The following is a 14,380-nucleotide window of genomic DNA, read 5'->3' as shown; positions in this document are numbered from 1 at the left end:
CAAATCACTTGACTTCTTTGGATTTCAGTTTCGTCATATATGAGCAATAAGTTGTGCTGGATGTGGTCTAAAGTCCCAATGATATAATTTCTTCTACTTAGTTCCAATTTGATCTTAAGAAAAATCTCTTTCTGGTCCACTTGAGTCCCTCTGGACACTTAGAGTCATTAAAGAGATCTTCAGAAGGATTTCAGGAACTGTTTCTGAAATAACAATTTTGAGAGCATTCTTTTTGTGTTAGTGATGTGAGTGTATAAAATACATAAGAGATACATTTCATGGAGCAATCCAAGTCAGTTGCTATTAAGAACATGTGTGAGGGGCACCTGGGTGGCTCAGTGGGTTAAGCCTCTGCCTTCCGCTCAGGTCATGATCTCAGGGTCCTGGGATCAAGCCCTGCATCAGCCTCTCTGCTCAGCGGGGAGCCTGCTTTCCCCTCTCTCTGCCTCCTTCAGCTATGCCTACTTGTGATCTCTCTCTCTCTGTCAAATAAATAAATAAGATCTTAAAAAAAATAACATGTATGAGAAGTCAGAAGTTCAGGATTTGAACTTCTAATCAGCTGCGTGTTAGCCAAGTGTCCCTCTGTAAACTATTTCCGTTTCCTTGTCTGTAAAAAGATGATGGTAACAGTCACCAATAAGTAGCCTCACCTCTTTTTGCTACTTGATGGAGTTCAGATAGAGGAGAGAGAGAGCCCCCTTCCACACATCCCTTACATTCCATGAACAACCAGGCTTGACTTACTCAGCTTTCTTTAGGTAAAAAATTAAATGTTGCATTTTATATAAAAGTAGACTATCACTTGGAAATTGATCAAGTAGCACGCATACTTTTTACTGTTAAAGCACTGGAGATAATATATTATCTAAATCTAAATTTAGATGTACACCAGAATGAAGTCTGGGCAAATGTCTTTACATTGTGGTAGCTGGAACAAAATCACTTTATGCTTAGCCTGATAGGGCACACAGAGACTTTAAAGCCAGCAGGGAAGATTATTAAACTATTGAGTAGAAAATATTTTCCCATTACATCAATACATTTTTTTCAAGGATATACTTTGAAACTGTGAGAAGCAGTTAAGAAAACACTTGGGAGGGGTGCCTGCGTGGCTCAGTGGGTTAATAAGCCTCTGCATCCGGCTCGGGTCATGATCTCAGCGTCCTGGGATGGAGCCCCGCATCAGGGTCTCTGCTCCACAGGGAAACTGCTTCCTCCCTCTCTCTGCCTACTTGTGATCTCTGTCTGTTAAATAAATAAAATCTTTAAAAATAAAAAAAGAAAGAAAGTATGAGGAATGGAAATGCATTTTATATTAAAAAAAAAAGAAAACACTTGGGAGCTTTAGGAACTCTTTGGGGTTTAGTTTTTTCTTTTTTTTTTTTGCATTTTTTTTTCCATTTTATTTATTTTTTCAGTAGTTTTTTCTTTTGATGCATTAGTATAGTATAGTGACTAAAAGAATGGGCCCAGTAGCCAAAATGCCAGTCATAAACTGCTGTGTGACTTTTGTTAAGTCACTTAATTTATCTGAGTCTCCAGTCACTTCTGGAAAATGGGGATAATAATAATACCTACCTAATACAGTAATTCTAGAGACTGAGTTAATCTATCTAAGGCACTTAAAACAGCCTGGCATATAGTGAGCACTCAATGTTAGTTATCATTGTGATTAATATTTGTCAATTGTAAAATGCTATAGAAATCCTAAAAGCTATTGCCCAAGCAGATCTAGAAAAACTATTTACTTCACCATTTTTGGTCTATTTCTAAGAATGGTGCTTAGCATTTCCCAAGGAAGAAATTGCTTTGTTATACAACGATGATAGTACGGTCTAGAGATGTGAAGAAAGAAGAAAGAATTTAGTAGAAAAATAAGATGAGATAGTTGAATATATAAGAAAAGGAAAAAGTTGATGACCCAGATTTCACTCCTAGCTGCTAACTCTGGAGCTGATCAATTTTCCTTTTTCAAATATAAAATTAAAATAAAACATTCTTCTATCTTCTCACAGGCTTTTCTGCACCAGTGTTGACTGTGACCAAAGCTAGGTTTAACTCCAGGATCACTGCAGGAAAGAGTAGTGATTAAAAAAATGGACTCTGGAATAGCAAACACTGCCTTCAACACAGAACCAGGTCTTGTTAGCTGAGTAGTTTTGTACAATTTTCTACGTCCCTCTGAGCCTTAATATTTTTTTCTATAAATGAGGATAATAACATCCCCACAAAGATTTGCATTGAGGCTTAAACTGAGATAATATAGAGGCCAAGCTTAGTACAGTGAATGGCATATAGTGAGTGCTTTAATACTGAGAAGACTGATGATAATGGCATGGAGGGCCCCACTAAATTATAGACAGTTATATTAATGAATAATGATCATCATATGTTCCTTTTTATCTGTCAGAATATTATCTTTATCAAGAAAGAAAAGGAAGGACAATTCACATAGAGACTTGAGGTCCCAGGTCACAGCATGCTTTCGGTGTCCCCTGGTAAGTTCCCATAGGCATGAAGATGGAGTGGCTTCCAAATATAGAAACACATGACAGCTATAAGAGTTAGGGTCTAGGCCTCCCTGGAAACTGAGAATCTGTCATATCCTATAGAAACAACTTGTTCCTTCTTTTATGTGTGTTTGAGTCCAACAATGTACACAACACCTGTGCAGAAAACCCCCTTGGTTACCTCTAACTATAACATATAAACATACAAATACCATGTGTCAACTACCATGGCTCAGAGTTGGTAGAGAGTACACAGTTGTCTTATAGAACCACAGGGCCACAGGCTAGCAACCAGAATGTCACAGCTAGAAGGCTGTGCGGTTACTTCTCTGCTTCTTCCCATAGATCTAATCTCTGCCCTGTCTGATCTATTATATGCCTGGGGAATCTGAAAACTATTGATTCTATCTCCTGATTTTGCCCTCTGAATTTTGCTTAATTTTCCATAGGTGCTAGGAGGAAATCAGAAGGCAGGAGCTAAGAGGGGTTAGGGTGTTTATCCTGCTCAATCCCTCTTTATCTGCCACAGCTCATATGTTCTTTTAAGGCCACAGCTCTTGTCAGGTCCACTCTGCTATTGCCAGGTTCCAGTGACACTGCTCTTTCTCATTGTCTTTGTAGACCTAGGAGTGGTAACTTGTAGCTTCCTTCCTTGTTGGGACTATTACTTGTACTTGTAATAATGGGCCTTTGCTCCTAACAATAAATAGTATTTCTATGTCCCTCAAATACATTCTTTCATGTGTTACTTAAATCTTTATTCTTCTTCTCATTTGCTCTCAAAAGTTTGAGTGGAGGGAGTTTTTACTTATTTTTAGCAGTTGGAGAAGATGGGATTGTACGTGACACCTGCTGATGGAAGTCATTAAAACGAGTACTATAGGGGTGCCTAGGTGGCTCAGTGGGTTAAGCCTCTGCCTTCGGCTCAGGTCATGATCTCGGGGTGCTGGGATCGAGTCCTGCATCCGGCTCTCTGCTCAGCAGGGAGCCTGCTTCCTCCTCTCTCTCTGCCGGCATCTCTGCCCATTTGTGATCTCTGTCTGTCAAATAAATAAATAAAATCTTAAAAACAAACGAGTACTATATAGAAGTCATAACTCTGAGTGTGGGTATGTTAATTTTTCTCAATGAAATATCTGATGCCAAAAACTAGAAATAAAATCTCTCCCTTTATCTATCCCCAAGCCAGCTATTGACTTAAGGTAAAAAAAAAAAAAAAAAGCAATTGACACCATGTCGAGTTACCTTATACCACACAACATCAGGCTCCTGATCGGACTTTTTAAAGTCATCCATGTCTGGGCAGGAGATCTCCTTTCTTTTAGTGACTTCAGATTTTTCTAAATAGCGTATCCTGCTATTGTAGCACAGGCCTGATTCATTCTCTGCAACAGTCAAGGACATTGACACCTTCATGCAGTACGTTGAGTTTCTGTAGAACAGAGAAATAGCAAAACAGCTTTACTGGGTGTTTAAAACTTTATACGCTATATATTTCAAGATGTTTACCTTTCCATATAGGACTTTGCCTAGAAATCAGAAACAACATCAAAACAACAGAGAACAATTTTCCATTCCAACTGACAGGAAGATATAAAGCAAAATGCTAATTAAGGACACCTCTGACAATCAAGTAGGTACATAGAACAACTGTACCCATCTTCTAAACTGTAAGACACTTGACTACTTTCCCACATTGTCACATTGAAGATCTGATAATGAAAACTTATGAGAAAGTCTGTAATTAGAGCTATAGTTATTTCTGTCCTGTCCCTATGGCCAGTCCCTTCAAAGGTATTCCAAGAGTTGTTTGATTTGTCATTGGTTTCAAACCTAACATTTACTTTTTCAAGATACATACCCCAAACCAGATCAACACACAGAAGATGCCTGTTAACTTAAATAGCTTTTTAAATTGTTTACTGAGATATGTCAGTGATCAAATTCTGGGTTCCTACAAAGAACAAATTCTAGTAGAATAATGTTGGTCTAGATTAATTGTATCCACCAACATTAGCATTATAAAGGAATTTCAATACTGAATTTTACCATAAGGCCACTTTAGAAGTTGAGCATTAATTGGCTAACTCATGATGTAAGGGTATTTATGGAGTTCAATCCTGCTTTCATTACCTTATGTATGCCCCATGATTTTTCCTTATACTGACTAGGCTGCAGAACATATCAATCACACAAAAGAAAATTGGAAAGTATGAGGTAGAGAGCAGAAGCACCTGGTAAGACTTAGAAGAAAGTCAACTATAAATCTCTTGGTGGGACATGTCAGGATATCTGTTCTAAACATCAAGGGATACCTACTATTACAAAAACCAAGTGCCAAGGGCACTTCAAAACCAAGCGTTTTTATAGCCAAAGGATAGCAATCCTGACAGATGGGATTAGCATGCCAGCCAATAATTCAAGATGACCTCAAATAATTGTCAATATTCATACTATTTATTCATTGAAATTCCACAATATGCCAGATACATAAAACACATTAAGTGCAGACGGTCACTGCCCATTGGGTTTACAAATGGAGTCAATCAAAATGACTACCACTCAAATTTCTAGTGAAGTTAATTACTGGCAAGTACTTCTGACTATGCCCATGTCTGTGTCATCTGAGTAGGATATTATCAAAGTACTCCTGTTCTAATGTTCAGATGCAACCCCATTACACAATGAAAATTGTGTGCTATTGCTTTTGTCTCTTCCTTAATGTAGGTTCCTAGATCCTAGGGATATGCCCACTGGGGATCAAATATAAGACCATTTAATTCTCTTGTTAGATGTTTGACCCTCTAAAAGCCATGAAGCTAAAAACCACCAGAATAAGAAAAAAAAACAAAACAAAACAAAACAAAAATACTCTCAGGCAAGAAGGAAAATTTTGGTGCAATTTGGTTCTTCTTGACCCCACCTTCAGTACTTTGGTGCTAAACATTTCCATGTATGTCTCCATGCTTCCTTTGAGGTCCTCCTACATAATCTGGCCTGTCATAATACTGTCCTTTACTTTTGGATACAGTCACAATGGCATTCCCTCTGTTCCTTATATATACTATACCAATTTGAGCCATGGACTTTTACACTTGCGCTTCTCTCCAACCTTCTATCATTTGTTTATTTGTTAAATGTAAGCATGGAATTTGTTGCTTTTGTTCATCATTCTATCCCTGAGATCTAAATGAATAAACAGTAGATGTTCAGTAAATACTAGTTGATTAAAAGAGAGGGCATCAAAGTATGTTGATTGATGAGACATGTCCTCTCTGTTTTACTTTTGCATCAATCCCCTCATGATACTAACCTCCCTTCCTCATTCTATAGATTCAGGTATTTGGCTGGTCAAATGTCACATTCCTTGTTTAAATATGACTCAGGATAATTTTGTAGGTATACTTGTATCACAAGGATAAGGATTAGTCATGTTTTACGCATCAGCATATTAACAAAGAAAGAATATACTAGTAACAAGTAAGAGACAAGGAGGACTAAGGTAGGAATACGAAATGGAGGGAAGATAAATGGTCACAGTTTTTTTTAAAGGTATTGAACACAGAAGAAAGAATTACCTCTCGGGTTTACAAAGTATTCTGAACAGTTCTTAATGTTACAGACTCATCATATCTGCTCTATGGTATTCATCCCTACAGATGAAAGAGAATTAGTTGTTAAATACCTTCCCATTATTATGGTGTGCCATCAAGGAAAGAGAGCTATTGACTTGCAGTCTCAGCAATAAAAGAAGACAGAATGTCCAGTGCCCTAAAAGAAGCTTACTATTCCAAATGTATTTAGCCCTGGGTGGGGGGGAAACATACTCTAAGTCAGGAACCAACATAATACAGTGGTTTCTTAACAAAGTCGCAGCTTTGAACTAAGATCCACTGGGTTCAACTAGTTCTGTCTCTTTGAACAAGTAATGTTAACATCTTTCAGTCTCAGTTTCCTCAGCTGACAAATGAGGATAAGAAAATCTTTATGGTGATTCCATTGGAGGTTGGAAACAGGAATTCCTTTCATTATGCAACGATGAGCAAAAATATGTTTACCATTTTCAGTTGGAATGATTACAATAACTGACCTCTCTAGTCTGTTGTAACTATTAAGCAAAATAATATATATATAAAACTTATAATAGAGCTTCTGGGACATAGTAGGTATTTGATAAATTGTGATTAGAATTCTTATTACTATTAGGATTAGTTGTTACACAATACTAATAAATAATAATTATAATTTACATGTGATATAGTAATTACAATCAATAACCAGTATAATAAAAACAATATATTGGCAGCAATGGGTGAAAGTGTGCCACTGGGTTAAGGGTGCTACTTTATAGGAAAGAGTCTTAAAGAGGTCAGTTGGGCAATAAGCCTAGTACCAGAGGGTCATGGTGGTCTGAAAGGATCAAAAAGATACACTGACATAGACATAAAAAGAAGTGATTGGGAGAGGGGGAGCGGGCTATGGACATTGGGGAGGGGAGGCGAACCATAAGAGACTATGTACTCTGAAAAACAACCTGAGGGTTTTGAAGGGTCAGGGGTGGGAGGTTGGGGGAACAGGTGGTGGGTAATGGGGAGGGCACGTTTTGCATGGAGCACTGGGTATTCTGCAAAAAGAATGAATACTGTTACACTGAAAAAATAAATAAAATGAAAAAAAAATAAGTAAATAAAACAATAAAAAAAAAAAAAAAAGAAAATATCTAAGGCAGGGAGAAACTTCCAGTTTATATGAGCAGTAGTTACTTGGCAAAGGCCAGAACCTTGGAGGTCAAATTGTTAGCAAATTTTCACTAAAACTTCTGGGACTTTCTTAGACAAATCCCTTCTATAATAAAGCTCAGATCTCTAGGTAAATTTTCAAGGGACAAAAAACAAGAGATGATCTTATGTGTTCCTTCCCCAACCCCTCCAAATTATAAACTATGCAGGTCACACCAAAAGCACCTTTATTATCTTGGGATGGGGATGAGGGTAGGAAACCCAACCTGGGGATGGCTGATGGACTGAAGGAGAAAATGTTTCAGTTTTCTCTAACTCTCACCCACAAATAACCTTAGGTTCAGTCTTTGCATGAATTCATTCTTGCTCTGGTCTCCAGAATGTGAAAGGCTGTTGACAAATTGCTTGTTAACACATGAACAAGCCCCAGTATAGAGTACTTGATGATGACCCAAGGTCTCTGGAACTTGAAGAAAAGGCCAGGTATGAGACCTACTGTCTCTATCACTGACCTGGGGTTGGTATGATCAAGGCTACCTGACAGTCTAAGACTCAGGTTCATTTTTTTTTAAATTTTTAATTTATTTATTTGACAGAGAGAGATCACAAGTAGGCGGAGAGGCAGGCAGAGAGAGAGGAGGAAGCAGGCTCCCCGCTGAGCAGAGAGCCCGATGCGGGGCTCGATCCCAGGACCCTGAGACCATGACCTGAGCCGAAGGCAGCGGCTTAATCCACTGAGCCACCCAGGCGCCCCAGGTTCATTTTTATTAGCTGTGTAATCTAGCCCTGATACAGTTCCCGCTAATAATCTTACATTATTTAGATTTTATTTAGAAAAATGCCCCAGGCCAGTTCTATTTAAAATGTTTCCTGCAACTGGGACCTAGAAATGTTACTTTTCTTTCATTAGGTACAATTAGAGCTGTGCAAGTTTGAGGAAGTAGACTGACTAGTGTGCAACAATGGGGCTTCTACTTATTTTTTGACCTCCCTTCACATCCTGAGGAGGACAAGGAGAACACTCAGGCTCAATATGAGCAAAGGGCCTTTGCAGTGGTATTACAGAAGGGCCCTTACAAATGTATGCATTTCTAATTTTTTAAGTACTTCAACATCTCTTATTTTACTTAATTCTGCCAGTCATACAGGAACTGTGCAGGTTAAGTATTATCTACACTTTGCAGGGGAGAAAGATGTAGACACAGAGAGGACAAATAATTCAGTTAAGCCCATATAACTGGTTCGTGGATTAGAACCACTGTTAGCTGTTAGCCCCTGGCTGTTAGCCCCTGGCTACTCTCAGAACTTGATGTTAATATGGGTTAACAATCAAACTAAGTTGTGGTTATTCATACACACTTGGGGAAGCTCACAGAAAAAAAATGTAGATATATAAATATAACAGTTAAAAAATAATGTTAATATGCACAGCACAAAATAATTTACAAATTTATGAATAAACCTCACTTCCTATTCCAAAGTTTTCATGTTCACTACTTTAGATCATAATTTATACTTTTTTCCCAGAAGTATTTCTAAGGGAAAATTCCTCAACTTGGTAAAGAGTATTTATGAAAAACCTAAAGCTAACATCATACTTAGTGGTAAGAAACTACAAGATTTCCCACTAAAATTAAGAATAAGGCAAAGATGTGTCTTCTCACCATTCCTATTTAACACCATACTAAAACTCCTGGTCGATGCAATAGATATGAAAAGGAAATATCTGATTGATTCAGAAGGAAAATATAAAAGTATATTTTTTCATGGATATATGATTGATCTATGCAGATAGATGATCTATGCAGAAAATCTGAAAAAGCTGACAAAATCTGAAACTAGTAGCAATTATAACATGGTTCCAGGATATAAGGTTAATACACAAAATCCACGGGGTGCCTGGGTGGCTCAGTGGGTTAAGCCGCTGCATTCGGCTCAGGTCATGATCTCAGGGTCCTGGGATCGAGTCCCACGTCGGGCTCTCTGCTCAGCAGCGAGCCTGCTTCCCTCTCTCTCCCTCTCTGCCTGCCTCTCTGTCTACTTGTGATCTCTCTCTGTCAAATAAATAAATAAAATCTTTTTAAAAAAAATACACAAAATCCAATTCTCTCATATATGCCAGCAATGAAAAAGTTTTTAATTTGAAATTAATAACATGATACTACTTACATTAGAAACCCCCAAAATGTCATACCTAACAAAGTAAGGTATATACCTAACAAAGTACCTATAAGATCTACATGAAAATGACTAAAAAACTGAGAACAAAGTTCTTCTGAACTGAGAACAACAAAGTTGGAGGACTGATGCTACCTGACTTCAACACCTACTTTATTATTTTTTTCAACGCCTACCTTAAAGCCATAGTAATTAAGACAAAACAGACAAACACATCAATGGAACAGAATATCAAGCCTGCAAATAGACCTTCATAAATATAGTCAACTGAACTTTGAGAGAGAAGCAAAGGCAACACAATGGAGCAAAGAATGTCTTTTCAATGAATGGTACTGGAGTGCCTGGGTGGCTCACCAATTAAGCAACTGACTCCTGGTTTCAACTTAGGTCATGATCTCAGTGTTGTGAGACTGAGTCCCATGTAGGGCTTCATGCTCAGCGGGGAATCTTCTTGAGACTCTCTTCCTCTCCCTCTGCCTCTCCTTCTCTCTCTCTCTCAAGCAAATAAATAAATCTTTTTTAAAAAATAAAATAAAATAATAAAAAATAAAAATAAACAAATGGCATTGGAAAAACTGGATATCCAAATCTAAAAAAAAAGGAATCTAGATACAGATCTTCACACCCATCATGAAAAATAATTCAAAATGGATCACAGAATTAAATGCAATGCAAATGTAAATGTTAATACAATTTAGTAAAAACACAGAACTAAATGCAATGCAAATGTAAAATGCAAAACTATAAAATTTTGAGAAAACACAGGAGAAAACCTAAATGACCTTGGACATGGCAATGATTTTTTTTATTACAACATTAAAGTCATGATCTATGAAAGAAATAACTGAAAGCGAATAAAATTTAAAACTTCTGTTCTACCATAGACAATGCCAACAGAATTAGTAAACAAAGCACAGACTGGGAGAAAATATTAGCAGAAGACACATCTACTCAAGGACTATTATCCAAAATATAAAAAGAATTTTAAAAACTCAACAGTAAGAAAACAAACAAAAAATTAAATACATCAAAGACGTTAACAAAAACCTCATCAAATAGGTAAGATATACAGATGGCAAATAAACATTTGAAAAGATGTATATCATATGTCACCAGGGAAATGCAAATGAAAACAAACATAGCCACAACTGTACACCTATTAGAATGCCCAAAATCCAGAATATGACAACACCAAATGCTAGTGAGTATGTGGGGCAATAGAAATTCTTTCAGTGCTGATGGGAAGGCAAAATGGTACAGCCACTTGGAATATAGTTTGGCTATAGTTTGGCAGGTTTGTTTTTGTTTGTTTGTTTGTTTGTTTTTTACAAAACTAAATATACCCTTACCATATGATCTACCATTGGTGTTCAAAGGAGTAGAAAAATTATGTCCACACAAAAGCCTACCCACAGATGTTTATGGAAGTTTTGTTCATAATTGCCAAAATTTGGAAGCAACCAAGATATATTTTAGTAGATCAATGTGTAAATAAACTGTGGTGTATCCACACAGTGGAATATTATTAAGTGCCATAAAGAAATGATCTATCAAGCCATGAAAAGATATGAAGAAACCTTAAATGCATATTACTAAGTAAAAGAAGCCAATCTGAAAAAGCTACATACTATAGGATTCCAACTTTTGGAAAAGGCAGAACTATGGAAACACTAAAAAGATCAGTGGTTGCCCAAGATTGGGAGGAGGGATGAATAGGTAGAACACAGAGGACTTTAAGGGCAGTGAAATACTCTGTATGATACATGTCATTATACATGTATCCAAATTCATAGCATGTACAACAAGAGTGAACCACAATGAAAACTACGGACTTTAGATGATAATGATGTGTCAATGCAGGTTAATCAATTGTAACAAGTGTTCAATCTGGCAGTGGATACAGATAATAGGGTATGCATATGTGGGGGCAGGAGGTATATGGGAAATTTCTGTACCTTCCTCTCAATTTTACTGTGAATCTGAAACATCTCTTTTAAAAAAGCCTTAACAAAAGAGTAGGACAGGGGCACCTGGGTGGGTCAGTGGATTAAAGGCTCTGCCTTTGACTCAGGTCATGATCCCAAGGTCCTGGGATCCAGCCCCACATCCTGCTCTCTGCTCAGCAGGGAGCCTGCTTCTCCCTCTCTCTCTCTGCCTGCCTCTCTGCCTACTTGTGATCTCTGTCTGTCAAATAAGTAAATAAAATCTTTAAATAAAAGAGTAGGACAGGCAAAGCTCTGATCAATGTCTTAATATTATCATTTTATGAAGAGCTGCAACCTTTCAGATACATTCAAATGACATTCATTGAACATCTGCTATGTGCCATGTTGCTTATGCATGTATGATAAAACAGATATAAACTTAATACAATCATAAAAATATGCATACTATGTAAATAATGCTGCAATAAAAATAAAAACAAAATAAATGAACAAAAGGTAAAAAAAGAGATGAACCAAAAAACAGACCCTTAACTATGGAGAACAAATGGTTATCAGAGGGAAGGTGAGTGGGAAGATTGGTGAAATAGGTGAAAGAGATTAAGAGTACACTTATCTTGATGAGCACTGAGTAACAGAATTGTTGAATCACTGTATTATACACCTGAAAATAATGTAACACTGTATGTTAACTATCTTAGAATTAAAATTTTTAAAAGGGACTTGTCCCCATGGGGAGCCCCCCAAAACAAAAAATAACAGAAAAAATATCTGTGCTAAGTTGGGGAAACACAGTATCTTTTGAAAAACTTATTTTTATAATTTTTAGTGTAGTTTAATCTTTTTTTTAAAATTAATTAATTTATTTTTTCAGCATAACAGTATTCATTGTTTTTGCACAACACCCAGTGCTCCATGTAATACGTGCCCTCCCTATTACCCACCACCTGGTTCCCCCAACCTTCAAAACCCTCAGGTTGTCTTTCAGAGTCCATAGTCTCTTATGGTTCAACTCCCCTTCCAATTTCCCTCAACTTCCTTCTCCTCTCCATCTCCCAATGTTCTCCATGTCATTTGTTATGCTCCACAAATAAGTGAAACCATTTGATACTTGACTCTCTCTGCTTGACTTATTTCACTCAGCATAATCAGTTCCAGTCCCGTCCATGTTGCTACAAAAGTTGGGTATGGGCCAAATGACACCTGCACAAGCTGTGGGTTGCGTTAAAGGATAAGAATGCCAAGTTTAGAAAATACAGACCTTTTATAATGGGTCATAAGCATGACTGTCCTTTGCTTCAAAGGCAGCACTAGCTGTATTTTCCAAGGCTGTAAGCAAACCTTCCCTTTGCTGGTGAAAGACAGTATTTTCTATCTTTTGTGACTGTTCTCTATATATACATCCTTGGAAAGGTAATCTGGAAAAAGGGATAGTGAGTGTCTCTGTCATAAAACATACAGAAGTACAAGAGACCCATGGAGAATTGTCTTCCAACAATGAGACAGTTCATATAAGATGCTTAGCATAGTACCTAGTTCATGGAAAGAGCTCAATAAAAATTAACCCTTTTTAACATCATCACCACTATTAATACACTGTCTACTTACTCTCAAGTGAAACTGTAATTTAAATTAAGATGTTTGTTTTTTGTGGAGCATATGGAATAATATGGGGGACATTAGGAGAAGGAAAGGAAAAGTGAATTGGAGGAAATCGGAGGGGGAGATAAACAGGAAAGACTGTGGACTCTGAGAAACAAACTGAGGTTTTTGGAGGGGATGGGAGTGGGGGTGAGGTTAGCCTGGTGGTGGTATTAAGGAGGCACATATTGCATGGAGCACTGGGTGTGGAGCATAAACAATGAATCTTGGAACACTGAAAAAATAAAATAATGTTTTTAAAAGATGTTTTGTTTTTTGTTGTTTAAAAAGAGAGCAGCCAATGAACCAGGTTACAGTAGAAATTTTATATATCCTAAAAACTACTTATTTAACGATCTACACATTTAATGCAATCCCTACCAAAATCCCACCCATTTTTTTCAAAGAAATGGAACAAATAATCCTAAAATTTGTATGGAACCAGAAAAGACGTCAAATAGCCAGAGGAATATTGAAAAAGAAAGCCAAAGTTGGTGGCATCACAATTCCAGACTTCAAGCTCTATTACAAAGCTGTCATCATCAAGACAGTATGGAGCTGGCAAAAAAACAGACACATAGATCAATGGAACAGAATAGAGAGCCCAGAAATAGACCCTCAATTCTATGGTCAACTAATCTTCAACAAAGCAGGAGAGACTGTCCAATGGAATAAAGACAGTCTCTTCAACAAATGGTGTTGGAAAATTTAACAGCCACATGCATAAAAATGAAATTGGACAATTTCCTTACACCACACATGAAAATAGATTCAAAATGGATGAAAGACCACAATGTGAGAAAGGAATCTATCAAAATCCTTGAGGAGAACAGAGGCAGCAACCTCTTCGACCTCAGCCACAGCAACGTCTTCCAAGGAACATCGCCAAAGGCAAGAGAAGCAAGGGCAAACATGAGCTATTAGGACTTCATTAAGATCAAAAGCTTTTGCACAGCAAAGGAAACAGTTAACAAAACCAAAAGACAACTGACAGAATGGGAGAAGATATTTGCAAATGACATACCAGATAAAGGGCTAGTATCCAAAATCTATAAGGAACTTAGCAAACTCAACACCCAAAGAACAAATACTCCAATCAAGAAATGGGCAGAGGACATGAACAGACATTTCTGCAAAGAAGACATCCAGATGGCCAACAGACACATGAAAAAGTGCTCCACATCATTTGGCATCAGGGAAATACAAATCAAAACCACAATGAGATACCACCTCACACCAGTCAGAATGGCTAAAATTAACAAGCCAGGAAATGACAGAGGCTGGCGAGGATGTGGAGAAAGGGGGACCCTCCTACACTGTTGGTGGGAATGCAAGCTGGTGGAGTCACTCTGGAAAATAGCATGAA

General features: G+C 37.4%; 1 protein-coding gene across 1 annotated transcript in view; it reads right to left on the bottom strand.

Annotated features, from left to right (window-relative positions):
* Window positions 1-14,380, bottom strand: part of IL1RAPL2 (interleukin 1 receptor accessory protein like 2) — a 706,648-nt gene that overhangs the window by 627,003 nt on the left and 65,265 nt on the right. The window contains exon 7 of the mRNA XM_045994802.1: window positions 3,759-3,945. Coding sequence (XP_045850758.1) covers window positions 3,759-3,945 — 187 coding nt within the window. The remainder of the gene's footprint in view (window positions 1-3,758; window positions 3,946-14,380) is intronic.

Source organism: Meles meles, chromosome X (assembly GCF_922984935.1).
Source record: "Meles meles chromosome X, mMelMel3.1 paternal haplotype, whole genome shotgun sequence".
Classification (NCBI taxonomy): Eukaryota; Metazoa; Chordata; class Mammalia; order Carnivora; family Mustelidae; genus Meles; species Meles meles.
Note: the sequence above shows the minus strand (reverse complement) of the source record. Positions and strands in the feature narration are given on the sequence as shown.